We start from the raw sequence: 21,960 nt of genomic DNA, 5'->3' as shown, positions 1-21,960 counted from the left end.
CACTGATGAGCGATGGATATATACACGAAAAGTTTGTAGTAAAATTGAACTACAAATTAAATATAAATATAAATGATCTAGATAAGTTTATTGAACGTACTTGCTTTGATGATATGCAGGATATAAACGACATTTTTGTGATTGAGGAATTATAGCTTACAGCATAAATGGCCTCTATATTCTTCTAGTCAATTGACCTCATAGGAAATAAATTATCAAGTCATTTGATATTTATTTGAAAAATAAAATCTATGATAAATATCTTTTTTGATTTGAAAGAAAGTTTGCTTTTTATTCAAGAAATCTATCTTAATTAAAAATAATTATATCATTTTATTCATTGAAATTCGTTTCATTTTTAAGTCGAAATTTGATGTCAAGAAAAAGTATTGACTTTATATACATTAAAAGAGAGGGTTAAAGTTTTTTTTTTTTTTTGTAGCCGCTGTACCTTTTTTTGACCACTTGATGTCCAAATTACTGTGTGAATAATTCTATGAAAATCATAACACCATAAATTTGATTTGTATAAATGACAAAGTTTAAAACTTCCATGAAAATTTCATTTCCCCATTATAATCTTCTACATATTAACTTGAATTTGAGGTCGTTAAAAATGACGCTATAACACGGCAAAACCTGGTAACTCACCCTAGTATTTTAATTTTATTTACTCTGATGAAATTATACTAAAATGCACCATAGTATACTAGGATAAATGTAAAAATATATGTGAACTTTATAATGAAGTGTAAAATAGTTTTTATCGTGGGATTGAGATAAGAATCGAATTCAAGGTAATAAAAGAATTTCTTGAGATAATTCACTGTTAAAAATTTCTATTGTATTTTTACAAAAAATGTGTTGGAAGTAATTACGCACCACGATTTAATAATTTTAAAACTCAGTTTTGTAAATTTACTATACTATTTAGTATAATTTAATATAAGAAAATTACAACATATTTGTTGAAATTTGCTAAACTTTTACTGAAAAAAAGTTTAGTAAAATTCCTAACACGTATTGTAATTTTACTAATCAAATGATACCCAAGATGTTTAGTAATTTTAAAACTCAGTTTTGTAAATTTACTATACTATTTAGTGTAATTTAATATAAGAAAATTACAACATATTTGTTGAAATTTACTAAACTTTCACTGAAAAAAAGTTTAGTAAAATTCCTAACACGTATTGTAATTTTACTAATCAAATGATACCCAAGATGTTTAGTAATTTTAAAACTCAGTTTTGTAAATTTACTATACTATTTAGTGTAATTTAATATAAGAAAATTACAACATATTTGTTGAAATTTACTAAACTTTCACTGAAAAAAAGTTTAGTAAAATTCCTAACACGTATTGTAATTTTACTAATCAAATGATACCCAAGATGTTTAGTAATTTTAGAATGAAGTATTATACTTATACTATGCATTCATTCCATCTATATTTAAGAATATTACAGAAAATTTGCAGTAAATTTACTAACTATTTACCAAAAATTGATGAAAATTACTCAACATTTGTTGTAATTTTACTAAAAATTTATCCAAAATTTTTATAGTAATATTGCAATATGAATGTTGTAATTTAGCTCAATAAATAAATATTAAAAATGTGTGGTAATTATAAAATACTGTATTTTAACTATACTCAATTCATTTTGCTTAAATTTCGGAAAATTATAAAATATTTGTACAGTCGAGTCTTATTTTTTTTTTTTTTTTTTTTTTTTTTAACTAGATTTCCGTTAATATAAGAAAGACATTTGCAATTTTTCAATACGCGTGTTTTAAGTTTATGTAACCACCGAAATAAAAAGTATTCAGTTAATTTAAAATAAGGTACATTTATTAAAAACTCAGTTTAATAAAATTATAAATATTCATGACTTTTATTTCAAGACATAATTAAAGCTATCAAGCATAAGTCAGCAATTTCACACATTACAGATATCGTTTGTAGTATAAAATGATCTCGTTATTCTCATAAAAAATAAATTTTTATAAAATATCAGTAATTGAGATCATATTTCATTACAACTAATATTAATTAATTATTTTATGTAATGTAGTATCATAAAATATAAATAATAATATTATTTTTATAGAAATTAGCACCGTAATAATACAATGGTTTAATAATATAAAAAGTCATATAATAGAGAAGTAATAAATATTAAATAGTGACAGTAGAGCAGTCGTCATGTGTTGATGCAGTTACTCTTTAGTATACTCTGTAGTATACGGTTCAATCATCGTGATCAACTTGATAACTTTAGGATAAACATTTGTTGCTTTTCGGTTCCTACCCCGTTTTGTACCTTTTAAAGGAAAAATTTCGAGAAATAGTCTGAAATTTAAATTAAGTGATAAATTAATTTCATATAAACAACAAAATAAACGGAATAACATAATTTTTAAAAGATTGAAAATTCAGACGAAATAAGTAACAAAGGGAAACTGAGTAAGATGAAATTTTTCTCTTAAAAAACGTCTTAATGCTAATTCTATAATGTCAAGCTAAATTCACAAACTTGCCAATATCAAGTAATAACTTAAAGATTTTTATGACATTTTTTTTCGAGAAACTTAAACTTAAAGTTTTTAGATAGAAGTCAAATGAAAAAATATTTATGCAGAAGAGTTGAAAGTCAAATTTCAATAAAATTTTTAAGCACTCACCGTTGAATTGTCTCCAACGTTCCCTCGATTTCCTTAGGGTAGACGATACCAAATACATAATTAGAAACCAAAATTTAAAAAGTTATTTACTTAATCAATATTAAAATAAATTTATTAAGCTTACTTGATGCCGATTGTAGAAACAATAATTTTTTATCCTCAGTCCTGATCTATTGTAATTATAGTTATCACAGAAACTTTTATCCTTGGTCGTAGTATGATTATAATTACTATCACCACATAAATTTTAATTTTTAATCACCTCAGTTTCACTTTATGTTACAAATTACTGAAAACGTAAGGTCGCTTTGAACTATTACAAAAAGAATTCAATGACTTTGTTGAGCTGAAAATGACGTAAACCTGATGGGTGTCAAAATGCGATTGAATGTGGATTAGTTCGTTTCTCATAAGACGTCTTAGTATCAAGATTTTCTTCTGTCAAAAAAAAGGGGTAGGAGGAAACATGTTAAAGCGTGCATTCTGTACTGTACGACACCACAAACAAACACTGTACTGAATAGTGCGTAATATATAGTCCAGTATTTGTTATAAGTCTATACTGCTGTACTTTTTGTGAGTGAGATATCGTGGTAATATGACAAAAAAACGAACAGACTTAAAACACGTACTAGACTGTGGTGTGTTCGAGCCATTTACCCGAAATAAATTTGACACTGGGTGATATGATTGGGTTTTTAAAATTAAACATATCTGTCGCTAGCGGCTAGTATGCAATTTGAATGTTCTCTCAACGTATAAATAATTTTTTTTTCATAACATTATTTAAATAAAATTGAATAATAAGATTTTAATTATTGAAATGATTTTCTATATTATTTTTTATGAATAAAAAATTTATTGAGAGAAATGTCGTTACTTACTGACAGAGTTTAGTCGCAAATAGACTATAATGTTAAAACCTATTACTATATGTTACCTACACTATGCTTAAAACTATTTTTTTTGCCCTCTCAGCGGAAAGTGGCAACTTTCGTCACGATGCGCGAAACAAAGTTGACGCTTCGCCTGATAAAAAAATAGTATACACTTCACGGAAAGTAAATAAAAAAGCCTCAGATCACACGTTTGTTACTTCGGCTTCGCCTCGGCCACCAATTACATGTGATCTGAGACATTTCTTACTTTTTACTTCTCTAAGTGTATAATATACTATATTGTGAAGTCTAACCCGCTGTATTGTCCTTAGTGAAACACATGTTTTTCTTTTTAACTAAGACCGTAATATTTGGTTATACTGCACATAGTAAAATGAGGAGTCCTTTGTCAACTCAAGTACCTAAAGTCATAAAATCAAGCCTTTACAGGCTTTCTTGTTCTGGCTGCACAAATGTGCCTTAAATGTGTTTTTCACATTTAAAAACTAATAAAATAAAATACGTTATTTTTCTAAAATGAATATTTTTATGAACAAAATATCTAGAATAAAAAATTAAAAGTTTGTAACTGAGTTTTTTTTTGCTCAAAGAATCTAACAGACTCGCCCACCGACTTTGGACCCATTTTTTTCAGAGAAAAGTTTGTCATCAGAATAAATTAATATTGTTTTTTTTATATACAGGATTTGAAATGAATTTTAAATACTTGCAGATTTTGTTGAATCGCTCAAAATAAGTCGGAATTCTAAAAAATGTTATTGAATTTAAATAGTTCAATGAAAATTAAGCAAATCGAAATTATTGATCATGAAAAAAAAAATCGACATTACATAATGAAATATTTTTGCATAATTTAATTTAAGTTTTTAGATAATTCTTTGTTATGAAAAGAATTTTTAATATCTCCATTGTAATAAATAAATAAATTTTCGGTACATTTTTTTTGTAATTTTTCTTCTCGGAAATAAAATTCCAAGAAACGTTTGTTAATATGAAAAGTTTTCTATAAAATCTCAGCAAATAGTCTCGTACAATTGCTGAGATCATTGAAAAAATAAAAATTTTCGACAAAATTACAATTCACAAAGTAATTGTACAATCGAAAATTGAATAATACAAAAAAAGTATTAAATTTTTAAAGTCGTCATTGTAATTCATATTACAACTTTAGTTCGTGAAAACCAAAAAATTCTAGTAAATAAAATTATAAAAATGTTTGCAAATATAAGACATTTTTAAAGTAATTCAGCAAACAGTCTTGTAAAATTATCACACACATTAAAAAAATAATAATTGTTGGTGAAATTACAATTCATGATATAATTTCACAATCAAAATTTGAATATTACAAAGAAAATTACTAAATTTTCAATGACCCTATTGTAATTTCTATTACAACTTTCTTTTGTGATTTTATAAAAATTTCTAGTAAACCAAATTACAAATAATGTTTGTAAATCTAAAATTTTTTTCATGAAATTCGACAAACAGTTCTGTAAAATTACAATACAAGTAGGATTTTTACATTAAGATCGTAAAATTACAACACATCCTACTAAGTTTCCTGACATCTTTTGGAAAATTACTAGAATTGTTTCATAATTTCGAAGTGGTAAACATCGATTTGTAATTTTACTCAACCTTTGTTTTGTAAAATGATTGTAATTTTACAAACATTTTTAACAGTGAACGACTGCGGGATTAACACGGTAGCCTAAAACAGAATTTTATATTATTGTAAGCGCAGGCGTTCAGGCATCAAAAGAATTGCCATGGTTATTTAATCTTACATGAAAACCCGTTTGATATCGAGCATTATCTACCTCACGCTGGTAATTACATTCCCCTGCCAATAAAATGAAAGCATGGTAGCTTGTACATTATGTTTGCGGTAGTTTCGAGATCATGTTTACGTACATTTTGCTATCTTTTTCATGAAAGAACGTGCAATGTATCGACACTTAACTTGTGAGATTAATCGTAATCCTGTCAGCATTAAACGTAAATATGTATTTTCTTTACTGCAAAGATTATACCTGATTACTTTAAATATTTGTGTTTATATAGTTCAAGATTAATTTATTTACGACAAGAGGATTTTCATCTGCTCTTTTATATCAAATAAGCGACTTTTATTTTATATAAACCATGTCAAGCAGACAGTCAAGATATATTGATCAAAGGTATAGAAGCGCGTTCCGTGGTTTTCATTTTAATAAAGGTGGTAGGATAGCCTTTTTAAAAGTCTTTGATATATTTTTGAATTGGAGGGATTTGAAACCTTTTATTCTCATTGCACTTTGATAAAATTTAAACACGAGAGACTCATGTTTTAAAAATTCAATTTTCAAATTAAAATAGTACATACTAATAATAAAACATTTAAACAGGTTTTGATATTTTAGAAAATTTTTCTTTTGTAACTCATATCTTTTTAGTTTTTACCCGTTCATTTCAAAATGGTTTGCTGTTAAAGATATGTTTTTATTATATTGTTAATCATGAAAAAAAAATTGACTTAATTCAAGAATTTTTCCGTTTGGTTCAAGATGATCAAATTCTTCAAAACAATGCTCTTTTATTTCTTGAATCAAGTTAATTTTTTCACCAGTATAAAAGCAAAAATTGATTTCGGATTGACAAAAAACAACTTCAAAAATTAAACTCAATCCCAGCATTCTCTCTTTAACCTTTTAATGAGAACCGCTGTACGAAAAAATGAAAAAAAGTCAGATAACTAAAAAAAAATGATGCTAAAATATTTTATTGTCCAAAAGCGATAAATCATGGGGAGAAACTTTTATAAGGTTGATATTTCACAAAAAGGATTAGGTCAATTTTTCAAATTATTAGCTGACAAGTGCTAACTCTATTCTTGACGATTGGTGTTAGCTTTAATTAAATAACGCTTGTGTGTCTATTAAAGAATTATAAATACGATAGTAAAAGCGGGATTTTTTTCTGTCACAAACTTTATACATATTTGACTATTTATTTCTTTTTTATAGTGGGGAATATTATAATATATGGTAATCTAAAATTTGGATTTTTAATTTTTTGTAGTATTCTGAATAATAAATGGCACAGAGCCACGTAATATTCAACACAATAAAACTCTGGATAGCGTTTTTGTAAACAAAAAATGCATTATGTATCCAATGTTTCACGTTATGAAAATTGCTCATTTTAAAAAAGAGTACTTTAACTACGGATCTGCTATCAATTGTCGAATATCGTAATTTTTGTTGATGAATGCACCAAATATGAAAGATTGTGAATATATATTTAAGAGGAATAAGGTTGTAATTGTGTAGACGCAAATTCTGAAGAAGATTCACCAAGATTGGGTTCTAAAGCGTCGCCCAATCTCGCCTGCAACATGGCGACGATAAAAAAAAAGGAGTAAAAAGCGGTCCCGTCGGAAGTCGAGTGAGCGAAGGAGATGATGCAAACAGCGAAAGAGAAAAAGATGAAGTAAGCGAGTAGAAAAGAATGAGAGATAGTTTGGTTGGTGCAGGAGGGCCGGTCTGCGGGGACTAATTTTTATTTCCCTCTTTTCCTGTAAGTGCTCCACGTCCACCTATATCTCATAAATTTGAATGAATTTACATGTATTTGAATTTAATGCATGTCCTCCTTTCCCGGCTTCATCACATCCATACCTATTCTCCTTTTTTCTCCCTTTGTCTCTTTTTATTCTACCCTTCTTCTACTCTCCATCGTACTACCATCTCTTCTTGTACTCCTTCCACTCACGCCATACTTTATCAAAAGCAATTAAGCTTTTAAGCGGGCATTTGCATTAATCCAATGTTTACAATTACAAAGCACTTCTCGTCGTCGAGGATTTCGAACCTTTCATATGGCATGCCGATCCTACAATTCAAAAGCACAAATTATCTTAAATAGGCCAACTACTAGATAATTATTGCAGATACTACTTTATATTCAATATACATAAAAAATTCATTTTTTTCTTATAATACTTGTGGCTTTACTAGCAATAACAACTGGTATTAATAGCGACTACACCACTATTCTTATCATTTGAACAAGTATGGCCAATTTACTCGAAGCTACTAATTGAAATGATTAAAAAATGAAAACAAACTGTCATTACGTGTTTTTTTTTGTTTTCTTTTATAAATACTTTGTACGCATAAGTATTCATGTATTTGTACGAGAATTTAATTAACTTAATTAAATTAAAATAATGCTACTCAAAAACTAGTACTGGAATAAATACTAATCGATACTTACTGCTTCGAATACTAATGAGGGAAAAAATTTTAAATAGTAATTAATCAGCGATAAATGTTCTATGTAAAAACTAATTAATTAATTATTTTGGTTGATTAAATTTATGCGTCTTGTATTCTGTGAATATAATACATACTATTTCGTTTTATAAACATGGGGGTCGTTAAGATATTTACTACTTTTATTGTAAGCGTTACTGCCCATTACTTTAATGGATATTGAAGTTAACTAAAATAACTCGAGATTTTTTGGGATGATAAATTAATTTAACAAAATTATAATTGTTTATTTTAAAAGGCTCACTATTTTCCGATTTTATACATAAATAATAATTCAAAATGAATCATAAAATATTATAATTTATGATCAATTTTTTCTTATTGAAATTCGATAAGATTTCTAATTATTCAAGTTTAGTATTATTATTTTCGTATAAAAAGATAAATTAATCCAAATTAAAGTTTGTAGAATAATTAAATCGCTTACGTGAATAAAAATCGGTTTAAGAGAATAACGTTTTTGCCATACATTGATCTTTTATGGGAAATCTTGAAAAAACTAACAAACCAACGAGAAAAAGAAATTTTTTGAGCTATCAACAAACTTTTGTAAACCAAAAAAATAGTTACTTAGTTCAAAAATCATTTGTTAAATCAAAATTATTTTTACTACAGCTAAAAGTTTTTTTTTTCTATATAAAAAGAAAAGAATATTTCTGTATCTTTTATCTATATTTAAAAAAGATATATATTATAGGGAGAAAGATAAGGCTTGCAACCCACCATTTTTATTATGCAGTAATCTAAAATTGAAACAGGAAATTAAAGTTTACAGAAAATTGTTATAATACATTACAATTATTATAATGTTTGAGAGCAATTTTTATTAAAACTTATCGATAAGTTTAAAGTTTACAGTAATTATTATGCTGTAGCATAGTAATTTTTGCAAACTTTAATTTCCTATAATAATGCTGGTCAGAGCCTTCTATTTCTTTAAGTAATATTTATCATGGTCATGCGATAATTACTATTCAATTTAATTTATAGAAATAATTCCAATGTTAAATCACTGAAATCTCATAAATGTGAGTAAAAGAAATGACAGTTCTTTCCATACTTCTCACGTAAAATGGTGACTGTTACCTTTTCAATTCAACATTATTCATTTACAACAGAAAAAAAATTCATTGGTTGTTGCATCAACTTTCTTCTTACAAATAATATTTAGATCCTTAAAATAATTAATTATCAAACGTAACATTGTAAAAATAATTAAATATAAATAAATAATTAGGAGCCAAATTTCGGTACAGTAGAAAAAAAATGATTGGTGTTATATCGTGTGTCATTAAAAAAAGAATAACGTGTCCAAAAATAAGACTTCCTGTTAAAAGGAGATACTATAAGTATACAACACGTATTCTTACTTTACTTAGAAGACTCGTTCACTAATGCTTTAAGTGGTAGACAAAATACTTATTTTTTTCGAACACAGTCTCATTATAAACGACAAATCAGACAATAGCTAAAAATAAAGAAAAAAGTAATCGTCATTGGTTTGTGTGATAGTGTATTTTTTCACAAACAGTGTGTCCAAGTGTTCGCGTGCTGCAGGACTCCAACTCATTATCGACACCCACGTGCAAAATACTGTATTCAGTTGAAATGGATCGACTTACTATCCGCCAGCACGTTCATTACCAAAATCCTCTACGTGTGAGGATGGCGAGATTTATGGTCTGTGGTCATTGCCCGAAGGATTTCGAAGTCGGAGATAAAAATGAAAAGAAAAAAAGTCAGGATGATACCTGCAAATAAAAAATTCAAGATATAAATATAAGTTCGTTCAGAGCTCCAATATGTTTTTTTATTTTTTTCCATTTAACTTCTTTTAACAATATATTTAATCTCTGAAACGGTTTAATCAAAGATTTAATTAATGTAATTACATTTACGTATCATTTTTCAATTAAAGGTCTTTTATTTGTTGAACGAAAAGTAATAGAACCATTATAGAGAAATTGAAATATAAAATCGTGCATCCCTGATCAATATAGTTTTTTAATAATCATTGAGATATTTTAACTAACCATTAATATTTTAATATCAAAAAGTTTAGTCATACATTTTTGCGATTTAAAGTGAAGACAACTCCGACAATTTATGTCAAATTTAATGTACGATAATTCTTCAAGCATTTAAAAAGTGGATGCAATAATGTATACGTGTAGGGGAGAGTGGGGTAATTACGGACACCTAAGGAAAAAAGTAAATATTAAAAATACTAAATAAAAATTCTGTTAATTTATTGAGTAAGAACAAAGATAAAGGTTTTAACTATTAATTTTAATCATTATATTTCATTAAATTTGAAAATTAAGTAATTTTTTTGTCAAAAAAAGAAAAGTGTCATTTTCTTGATCCTTTCAAATCTGTGGGGTAATCCCGGACAGTGGTGGGGTAATCACGGACAGTTCATATTAAATAGTAACAAGTAGAATAATTTGACATAAATAAATGGTTTCAACTTATTTATAACTTAGAAAATTAAAATTTTTAAATAAAATTATCTTAAGTAAAAAATAAATAATAAATAGAGAATAAATTTGAATTAATCTCTACATAAATCACAGAGGAACCCTTTGCTTGTGCTTTGACCATCACTGCATTCTTCATGTGCCCATAAATTGCATCCATAACACATTATCCATTCTTCAGTGGGTGGTTCTTCATATTTTCCCGCACAAAAAATACAAAAACACTCATTTTGAGTTTGTTTATTTTCTTTGCTTTGTTTTTTTGGTTTCCTGTCTTTTTTTGGTTTCGTGTCTTTCTTTGATTTCGTGCTCTTTTTTGGTTTTTCGACCTGCTCTTCACCAGGCAAATTGACTAAGTTCTTCACACTTTTTTCAGTTAATGTACCAGTCTTAATTTTTTTATTTTTAATTTCTTCTACCTGCTTTTTAGTCATTCTTTTCTGATTCTTTTCCTCTAAAATTTCTTTCATTGGAGAACTAGTTAGAATAACTGAATGTTTTTTTCTAACTCTTCGGTTCGTGCTTTTCTTTGGTAAGGTAGGCAGGATAACAATGTCAGTAAGGGGCACTGATGAATTGATTGAATCTGTCGATTGATTCAACCATAACTGTTCGTCAGGCAAATTTGGAGTTAAGCTTTTAGTTTGTGCAATTTCTGATAAGTTTTCAGAAGGTATAGACTCAGGTTCTACAGATGTTGAAATTTTAAAAAGATCTTCGAATTTTTCACGGTTAATTGGATGTATACCTGCTGCTTTAAATCCATTAACCGCTTTTTCTATATTAGTGACATTATTATATGCTCTGGTGAACAATTCAACAACTTCGTATTGTGTAATTCTTTTTCCTACATGTTCAGCCATATATAAATCACACTGTCGATAATATGCTCTTTTTAGTGGACCAAAAATGTCAAATCTAATGGTTGCAGGCGATGGGAAGTATGTGGCGGAAGTGAAAGCAAATTTATTCCATGCTGACGACATAATAAAAAAGATTCAAGACTGATGTGACTTTCATGATTGTCTAAAATCAATAGTATAGGTTTGTCAGACGTTGGTTTAGCATGTGAAATAAAATGGTGTAGCCACTCAACAAATAAATTTTCGTTGATCCAACCAGAGTCACTAACTGCTGCAACCATATTACTGTCTCCTCCTCGCAATAAATTAGCATTCATCCGCTTCTTTTTAAAAATAAAGTATGGAGGAATGTATTTTCCCAAGCACTAAATGAGCATACAACGGTTGTAGTAGCTCCTCTTTCTCCACTTGTAGCCTTACCCACTTGTTTTTCACCTTTAAGAGCTAATATTTTAGAATTTCTTTGAACATTTGTGATACCCATTTCATCAACGTTGTAAATACTATCAGCGTTGAAATGATGGCAGTCTATCAAACTTTCTAAATTATCAAAAATATTGATAGTTCATCTGGATTAAAAGCAGTTATTCTATTTAAGGAAGTAGCTTCTGGTTTTCTCAATGAAATTTCAGGGTGTCTTTTGATAAATCCATAATACCAGTCTTTACCTGCCATTTGAGAGTTCTTATTAAATTTGTGATTTAATTTATTTTTCTCTGCAAACTGATAAGCAGTTTTCCGTACAGCTTCAATAGTCAATCCATAAAATAGTTTATTGCATTTGATAATATGCTCAGCCAATTCTTTTTCTTGAGCTTCAGAAAATACAGATTTTTTTCCACTTTTTGGCTGAACTAAAACTTCTTTTTTTAAATGATCATGTATAGTTGACTTTGGTACAGAATAACATTTAGCTGCTTTTCCTATAGTCAATTTTTTACTTTTTACATCTCTTATTGCACGTTCCAAATTGCTTAAATCATATTTTTTTTCAAATTTCTTTTTATATTTTCGAGCCATCTGAAAAAAAGCGAAATTAAATTAAAAATTGTACAGAATGATTATCGATGTGGGGCAATGGCGAACGTCCGAGATTACCCCACTCAATTCGTCCGCCATTACCCCACAAGGTTAAAAAATCAAAAGTTAATTTTTTTTTGAGGTTAGAAATAAATAAAAATGAGTATTTGTGACGAAAAATTTTTTCTTAAATTCTACTTAACACATCGCAAATAACTTATAATTATATCATTTAAGTGTAGCGAGAATTTAACGAATATATACATAACAAATATTACATGCAAAACGATGAAAATATTAAATAATATTTACCTTGAATAAAATGTAGAACCTGCGCAGTTGACTTATTGTCTGACACTGCGTATACATTCACCTACAATTCCATGACAAAAAAAAACAATTTTTTTTTTCCTAAGGTACTGAAATCGTGGTGTCCGGGATTACCCCGCGTCCGCGATTACCCCACTCTCCCATAGTTATTATTCTAAATTAAAACATTGAGATAACTTAGATAATATCGTGAGGAAATATCAATTTTTTTAATTAAAAAAAAAAATTACAATGAAATAAAATCCCTTGAAATTGTCAATTTTCATTAATATAATACAAACAAGGCATTCCTTACATTTATGATTCCCTTTTATGTATTCGTATTCATAATATTTCCCAGTGAAGATTGCCATAATATCCTTGGATAAAATGAAAAATTTTTCGTAAGTTGCACTATAATTATTTTAATTATTAAAATATTTTTAAGTATAAAATAAGAAAAGATTTTGAAGTTCGAGGTTAACTTAATTTGCTATAAAAGAGAACCCTTCCTATGAAAAATAATTAATTCACCCTGCAAACATTGCGCTCATTTCAAGAAGGAATCTTTTCGTTCAATTAAATTCTACTTATTATAGAAATATATATTATGTACATTTGTAATTAGTTAAATGAGAAAAATCATTGCTTATTTTGAGGTTTCGTATATTTTCACGCCGCAAAAATTCTTTTACTACAACTTTGTTATGCACTTGAAATAATTTCAATGCAGAAAAGTTTTCATCAGTAAAATTTATGAAAAAGTTTGGAAAATCCAAGTATACGCCCCATAATTCCATATTTCACAATTAAAATGATTGTTTTATTGCTAACTTAAAACGAAAGTTTTATATTTATAATTTTATTGTAGATAGAATAAAAAATACTTATAAATTTTTCGCGCCGTTGTCCACCCCGAAAAGAAAGGTACTGCGCATGTATAGTAAACGAACCTTATTTCTATAGATATAGATATACAAACGATAAGTGGATTTTAGGTTACTGTTAATTATAATTGTACTACATTGAATTAGACCGGGATCTTTAAAAGGAGTTAGTTTTGGATAATACTGAAGTATATAAAAAAATGGACTTGATCGGTTGAGTTTTTCGGCAGTTATCGTGACCAGGCCAGAGTTTCTATACATACAGACAAACGGACGTCCACGGAATAATTTTTTAAACATTTTTGTTTTATTTAAAAAGCAAAATGTCTTTTAAGAATACCACAAGTGTTGAAATTAGAATTTTTCCATGATATTTGGGTGTAAATAGTATTCTACAAGTGCGATAAAAAATCAATAGAGACAATTTTAGTCAAAAAAAATCACTTGATTTTTTGAAGGCGAGAGTAGAGCACTACCTTATGCACTTCGCTTATGAGGTGTGCAATTAGAAATTTTTTAAGCCAATCGTCAAAAATTTTGCATCAATAAAAAAGTTAATTTAATCCAGAAAAAAAAATCTTAAATTAAAAAAATAATTTTAATAAAATTGATAATTTTAAATCAAACAGATAAGTTATTGAATCAAGAATATTTTTCTTGGTTTTAGTTCGTTTTATTTGTTTCAACAATTTTTCTTTTTGATTTAACCCAAAAATTTCTTTAAAATGAATTTTCTTATCTATAATATTATGCTAAAAAATAATTTTTCTACTCGGCAGCATCCACTGTGTAGTAACGAGTGGATCGTTACGGGTACAATCCATACATCTACGAGTAGCAGTCTGGATACTGACCATCACGATCTATTCGGTGTCATTCACGAAACTATTACTACCGTTAGTATACAGTTTTCCTAACCTCACTCTCCTCTAGACAGCAACGTTTGAATACTGACTATCTATATTATTTACGGATAACTCCAAGGGCACATAATCAAAATTAAGAATCGAACACTAGTTTCTAAAAAATCAAATTCCTAATTGAGGTTATTGTTCTTTTTTCAAGTAGATAATAACCCGAATGAAGATTATTGAGGTTATTATCAACTATCAACGAATCGAATTTTTTTTTCGAATCAAATCTATAGCTCAAATAAATTCTATTCTATAAATTTTTTCCGGCATATTGTGGTGTAAATTGCCACCATTTAATGTTTTTTCGAAACAATGAGACGTCAAGTAGTTAAGGCTTCATATTTATCTCACGAATTTTTTGTTGGAGAATGATATATGTATGGGTATGTATGTGTGAAGAATAGTAGAGCAGTGTGTTGTATTATTTGTTTTTTCATCGAGAATTGAAGCAAAAATAATTCGAAAAAAGCCTGAAGCATTTTCGTTACAATTGTTCGATTGTATACGAGGCCATATAAACAAGCAGAGCGCATCGATAATTCCCACAAGAGGGCAGCGTGGTCCATGTCGCGACGGCATAATTCCAGAGGGATTCAAAGCTAAAGCTCAGGTAGGGCGATGAGAAAGAGTAACAGAGAGGGAGAGCTAGTGGCGCGACAGACCGCATTGTCGGTATGATTTACGCTGATTAAGACTCTGGTAGCTGTGTGTTATCGTTAACTTGTAAGTCATGTAGGAGGGTCCTCCTCGTAGTCGTCGTCGTCGTCGTTCTCGTAGTCGTAGTTTCTAGCAAGAGTATCTCGCAAGGTGTGCAGGTAAACCAAACCGTTCTCTGGCGAGGAGTGTGCGCGTGCGCTCAGTGATATGCTGGTGTGTTGGGATAATTTACAACGCGGAGAGCTCTCATGTTGTATCGTATTCATATGAGTAAACCTGGAGACTGCGGGGATTATACCGTGCGTTGTTCCTGCTCTTCCATGGACCTCTTGGCTAGAGAACTCAAAGGCTAGAGAACTCTCTCGTCGTCGCACCATTGCGACGTACATAGTAGGTGAGGCTGGCAAGCTTAACCATCTCTCCCCCACGGCCCTTGCCCCTATCTTCTCTTTTCTCGTCCTCTTGCGCCACCAGAGTGTAGAGTGTACCTTCCCTATATAATATAGAGAGTGCGGCAAGGGGAATTCTATTCAAAGCGGATGATTCAGTGGCCGCTGCCGCGGCGGATAAGATCTCATGCCGCACCGCAGATCGTTCGTCTTCCACATAAAAACCACCGGTAACCTGTAACTATGTAACCAGTCGAACAAACTCTGACTCTTTCTGGTCGTTACTTGAAAAGCTTCTCACCAATAGCACACCCATGTCATACCCATATTCTTACCGTTTATGCTGCTAAGCCTAGATATAGATAATCTATCGATTCTGCTGAGTGTATTGTTGTCAAAAAAACTCGTTCAAGAATAATGTATAGTATATACACAGCAAAAAAAAAGGTTAACCTGACTTGAGATCATTTTTCTCCAATAGTCAAATTTTTAGTGGACAAAATAAACTTCTGAAATTTTTTAAACTTTGACCAATAGTAAAAAATCTTGTGTAAAATCAACACAATTTCTGTGTTAAATACGGTCCACATGAAATTTGTGTTTTTTCAACACTCTTTATGTTATTTTAACACAAAATTTTCAATACCGACCGTATTTAACACAAATACACAATATTTTTTGCTATGTATAATTATTAATGTCACACTAGAGATCCTGTTCAAAAATATTTAAATGAACAGTAACATATAAGAGTTCATTTTTGTAAGGTTATTTTGTCAGAAATATTTTTGTTAAAACTACATGTGCAGTGAGATAAAAATTGACTCAATTCAAGAAAAAAAACTCTTGAACCCAAAAATTATTTTAGAAAATAAGATCATCTTAAATCGAGCAAAAAAATTTTGAATGTGCTATTTTGATGGCTTAAGTATGGAATAAGTGAAAGTTTCAGAGATGGCTTATAGGGTCAACTGTTTTCCGATTTTTTTTATGATAGGTCCGTCAAAAATTTACGTTTCAGTATTTTCTGCATTTAATTAAAACTTTTCTTTAATAAAGAGTGTTACTTACATGAACCAATAGAATTTTACTTTAACCAAGATAATTTTCGTTGTTTTTAATATTTTCTTGAGTCGAGAAATTCTGCTGTGAAAAAAATGCTTTTATCTCTGTGCAACTACTGAGAACGTTCTTATCTAAGTAGTAGTGGGGGGTATGAGAAGCTTTTAGTGATCCGACTTAACTTTAATTCTAAAAAAATAATGTTTCAAATGAAGCTAAAAATTTCTGGATCTAAAGCAAGTTTAGTTCGGATCAGGTGAAAATTTGAGACCTTTTTTAGTTCAAGATATTTTATTTATGAAAATTGCCGAAAAACTTGGCAATTGATAAATTATAAGTCAGTAAATCTTTTATTGATGCCCACGTCGTATATATTAATAAATTTTCAAACTATAAAGTTTCAAATTATGGTAACATAATCGTCAATTACCAAAAAGTTTTCATCCTCAGCTGACAATATCGCATTCTATTATTTTATGAACCCAAACATGATATTGATACAAGTAGAGATATTTATTAATATTACAACCTGCTTTTGTAAATTTATTTATTCGGTCAGTATAGTAAGCGTGTTTGCTATTTCTCGAATCAATTCAATGTGTACGGCACACAGTTGGCATCTAAGGGGCATTTTAATAATTTTATTATGCTACTATTTTTGGCAGGTACACAAGAAAGTGTATTTTTTACTTTTTTATTATTTTTATTTCTAAAAGTTTCAGTCCAGTTTCCTGGTCTAACCGGATTAGCGAAAGAGAAATAATATTATATGTATATATACATGTATTTATAGAGTTAAAAGTATATAGAGTTGAATGTAAAAAAATTGCTTAACTGAATTTGAAATGAAGCCGGAACCATCGGTCGATGTCGTGCGGCACGACTAAATGTGGCCCTGACTGCAATACTGAATTTAAATATGTCAGAAAAGTTACCTCAGAACATTTTTGGCAGCTACCTGGCGCATATCACCCGAGATCTCCGACTCTCGCGCTAGCTGGATCACAAATTAAGTAGCTGCAAAACTAGTTCAGTTAAAACTTTTTAGATTTATTATACTTCATTATTATTTTCACGCGGGAAGAATAATCATCCAAGCGCCATCAACTCATATCGTGTGTGTACGGTCAAGTCAAGAGACCAGAAAGAGAGAGAGAGAGAGAGTGAGAAAAAAATATTAGACAGATTTTTATAATTTATTTCCTTTTATATTTATGATTATTTCACTCTATTTAGTATATTTTTCAAACATTTTTTTTTTCATTAAATTTTTAAATTAGATCTATTGATTTCTCTTGTACATAGCATAATTCTTATTTACCAAGAAAAATGTATATTTACGATTACCATAGCAACATATCAAAGTAAATTTATTAAGCAGTATACAACGGCTGTATGTAAAACGAGAAATCATAGACTTCATACACTTAAATTTACTCAATTTTCTGAAAATAATTATTTTATCGTTAATTTTAGATTAAAATAAATAAGGTAATAATATTATTTACTCTTTTACGTAAATTTTACAGTCTATGCAATCAATTTTATAAATTTCTAAATACTTAGGGATCAACTTGGGATATCGACATTTTTTTTTAATTTATTAAGTTATCAAGCTTATTAGAAGCAATGATCATCTTGAAAAAAATGTTAGGACCAGATCAAGCCAGGAATCGAACCCGGATCCCCCAATTACCTGTCAGGTGCTCTACTACTTAAACTACATAAACTACTAGATCCCTCACAAAATTTATTCAGGTAAAAATTAAAATGTGATATTTCAGATTTAATGATAGGTTCTAAGTCGATTCACCTCTAGGAAATTCGTTGTAAAAGCAACTTTCGATGCTCTCTTTTCAGGAAACTAGTGGTTGAGTTCACTTGAACAAACGAAAAGATTGAGAAGAAATCATTGTAGGATACATTTCTTAGGATGAAATGACTATCGGATGAATTTGTAAGAGTGAAACGACCTAAGAATGATTTTTTAGAGTTAAAATGGCTAAAAATTTTAATTCCATTAAAATTAAAATCTCATAAAAAATATTGGATAGCTCTAAAAAATGTATATATATTTCTCTTTAGAGTAAAAATAGATAAAAAATTTTCAGCTCAATCGAGAGGAGTTGGGCTTAAAAGTGGTTGACTTGGCGTGAGATGCATCATGTATAATTTAATTCGAAAGACGATTTTTTGATGAAATTAGGATGTAAATCAAAAAAAGTAAAATTGCTTTTAGAAAAATGAATCTTTTTTAATTTTTTTCGGTTAAAAAAAAAAAGATTTTTTTGTTGAAAAAGAAAATCTATAAAGATAATAATTTTCTAAAATTCTGTCTTTTTTTCTGGTTAGAATAAATTATACAGATTTTTTTAAATAAATCCTTAACAAAAAATAAATTTAAATATGAGTAACACATCTAGAAATTTTAGATAAAAATGCCAGTAAGCCTGAATAACGTATTATGTTTAATTACGTGTAATCCATCGAATTGAATTATATATTTACTGAAAAAAGATTTAAGAAAAGATAAAACGTCAAATGGAATTCATGAACGTCCATTTTGAACGCCTTCATCATTACGGAGTGAATTTTTTTTATAGGTTCTCACTATTTCGCGAACGGTTGAGTTTAAGAGTGCGAAAAACTGGAATTCCCTGGGCCCGTGATCTCGATTCGTCTCGGCAATTCTGTAAAAGTAAGGAAAAAATTAAAAACTTTGATCCCACCTACCATAATAATAGTTTCTCGCGGATCCAGACGCGTGATGGCGTCGTTCTGGCTCATCCTTCTTTCTCTCTTTCAGTATCTCTTTTTTCTCAAGTTCGGAACCGGCTTTCCCCACCAATGAGTTAGTTGTACCACACTCAAAAGGAGCTCTTGGGTCCCGAGCAGGCCCCCTTCCCCGCTGGAGTCCTGGAGCGACGTCCTGCCCTTCATGCCGTCCGGGCCCAGTGGAAGGAGAAAAATGTATGTTGAAGAAAAATAAAACAGCACGATGAATGACTAAAAGAGGCAGAAATACAAGAGACAGATACATGCTTTTTATCTTTCTTCTACTTTCTCTCTTTCATCTCTGAGCACCCAAGCTTCTGTATTATGATCCCATATCCGTTCCACCCACTTCGCTTGCAAATTATCAAATCATCTAGCTGATACTTGTTAACCGCTACAAGTTAAGTCATTATAGGAGAATGCAGTCTTCAGGCGTATGTATTATGCATCTATGTATCTTAACACTCAACCAACAGAGCTTCTAAGGATGAAAACTTTGTAAAGCTCACTCTTCATCATAAGAATATATTCTTATTAATTATTGAAATTTTAAATACATCTTCTTTAATTATCAACGTGGTCATTAAAATTTTTAAGGAGAAAAAAATTTTTAATCATACACATACAAATTCTTTTAATTAATATTTTACTTATTACCTTGGGAAGTTAAAATTAAAAAATTAATTGGATGGATAAAAAGAAAAAAAATTTACGAAAAATTGTTATGAATTATTCATTTAACATTCCGAAGCAGTGTTCAAAAAATAATAAATCAAATTAAAGCGGTAAAAAATCTACCATAAAAATTAGTAAGACTTTGACAAAAATAGAAAATCCTTAATAGTATTTTTTTTTATATTATCTTTAAAAACAAAAGTTCCTGATTAATATTAAAATTTTTGGTTTTTAAATTGTTATCCTATACAATTTTATAAAAATGATAACATAAATTGTATTTAATAAAATAAATATATAAATCAAATGTTCCGAACGCTTCGCACTTGCAGTGTGCAAAAAAAAACTTTTTATGAAATAAATATAAATAACAACAAAAATATACGAGCTGAGTTAATCCTGGTGAGGTGGTTATGGTACTGCCCGGAGTTTCTTTCTTAGTGTAGAGAGTAGATATACATACTGAATGGTTTGCGTGAAGTCACTGGAAAATAAAGCGACAATAAAGCATATGTAAAATATCCTTTGGAATTCCTTTCAAGACGAAGATATATAGACGGTGGACTGTAAAATGCCCTCTGGTCGTGTCCATTCCTTGACCAAAGTCTTTCCGCGTGTTCGTGAGTGTCTTCTCTCCCATATCTCTTAACCTCCTTCGTGTTATGCTCCTTCCAACGTAAAACGTAAACGTGAATTCAAGTAAATAAGACAAACGATCCATTTCGTTACAGAGAAAGTATCGTAGAATAGGTGTACGGTCCACCTGCGTATCGAACTACTACACGTTTAACCGTCACCGTCGTCTTTTTAACTTCTACTCCTCGTTCATCTTCAATGAATCTTTAGTAGTTTATTTAAGCCTATCAGTCGTGCTGTGAATCTTAAGCTCCCAACAGAAATAATAATAACAATGAACAAAACTAGGGGGTTACCAAATATAAACTGAAATGCAAAATAAACTATTTTGAATAAAAAGTATTCGGAGGGTGGGAAATCTTGACTAGTAAAAGAGGATTCTAAAAATCAAAGAGGATGAAGAAGAGTAAGAAAAGGATGAGAAAGATTTGGAAGAACGAGGTGTCGTCTTACAACCAGCTCGCTTCGGTTTCTTGAGAATGGACCTTTGCATACCATCTTTTTGACCATCTGATCGTTTGCCCACGCTTTTTATGTTTTATTTTACATTATTTTTATATGTTTTATTTTTACCTCACATATTATCGTCTTTTCTCAGTGTGCTATAGAAATATTAACTCTTATCTTTTTTTTATATTATAATAATTAACACTTTACTACATTTCTTCAAATTAATTTTATGTGCAAATGTGCTGATAATAATTGTGAATGCTTGTTTAAGTATTACACAAAATCATACAAAAATTTATCAGTAATTAGTCGTTGAAAATTAACTTAATAATATGACGGTTAACTGAGCGCATAAGATAGAACTTTAGGATCATATCAATTGATACACTATTATTTCCATTACAAACATTCTAAGAATGTAATGTATAATCAAATTTTTCGTCTTGATTCAGTGATGAAACTTTTCAAATGATTTTTTTTGTTCAAGAGTTTTTTTCTTGATTCAAGTTAGATTAGATATTTTTAGGTAAGAGAAACTTTAAAACTTGTTGAAATGTTACTCAATTAAAAAAAAATATATATTTAGGCTCTTAAAGACTCGTCGAAATAGACAAATACACAGAGAGAAAAAAATTCTTATTAAAAAAATGGGCATTGTTGTGACGAGGAATTGTTTTGCTGAAAATTTTCAACAATTTTATTTTTTAGCTGAAGAAATAAAAATTTTTCTCACCAATAAGTTTCTTGTTGAAAAAAGGTTTTTTTGATTCGGGAAGAAATAATTTTTGAAAGAAAATTACTTGGGAATTGTTATTCAAAATTATTTTTTCCCAAATCTATAAAACTTTTTTCAACAAGAAAGTTAGTGTGAGAAAAATGTTGAACGAGATTGTTAAAAATTTTCAACAAATTAATTTCTGATAACACCATTGCTCAT

The 21,960-nt window shown here is 29.2% G+C and overlaps 2 protein-coding genes across 3 annotated transcripts in view; one reads left to right on the top strand and one right to left on the bottom strand.

Annotated features, from left to right (window-relative positions):
• The window catches only part of LOC141529304 (homeotic protein ultrabithorax-like), a 153,087-nt gene that overhangs the window by 95,411 nt on the left and 35,716 nt on the right, over positions 1-21,960 (top strand). The gene's annotated exons all lie outside the window — the stretch shown is intronic.
• LOC141529330 (uncharacterized) lies at positions 11,790-12,684 on the bottom strand. Its single transcript, XM_074245830.1, has 2 exons — positions 12,582-12,684; positions 11,790-12,269 (listed from the first exon to the last, which is right to left on the bottom strand). The coding sequence occupies exons 1-2, from the start codon at positions 12,636-12,638 to the stop codon at positions 11,790-11,792; spliced, it is 537 nt and encodes a 178-aa protein (XP_074101931.1). The 5' UTR covers positions 12,639-12,684.

The sequence above is a fragment of the Cotesia typhae genome, unplaced genomic scaffold (genome assembly GCF_013202065.1).
Source record: "Cotesia typhae breed Kobodo isofemale line unplaced genomic scaffold, CoteBio_Ctyphae contig_48, whole genome shotgun sequence".
NCBI classification, from domain to species: domain Eukaryota; kingdom Metazoa; phylum Arthropoda; class Insecta; order Hymenoptera; family Braconidae; genus Cotesia; species Cotesia typhae.
This window is presented reverse-complemented; position numbering and strand designations above follow the sequence as displayed.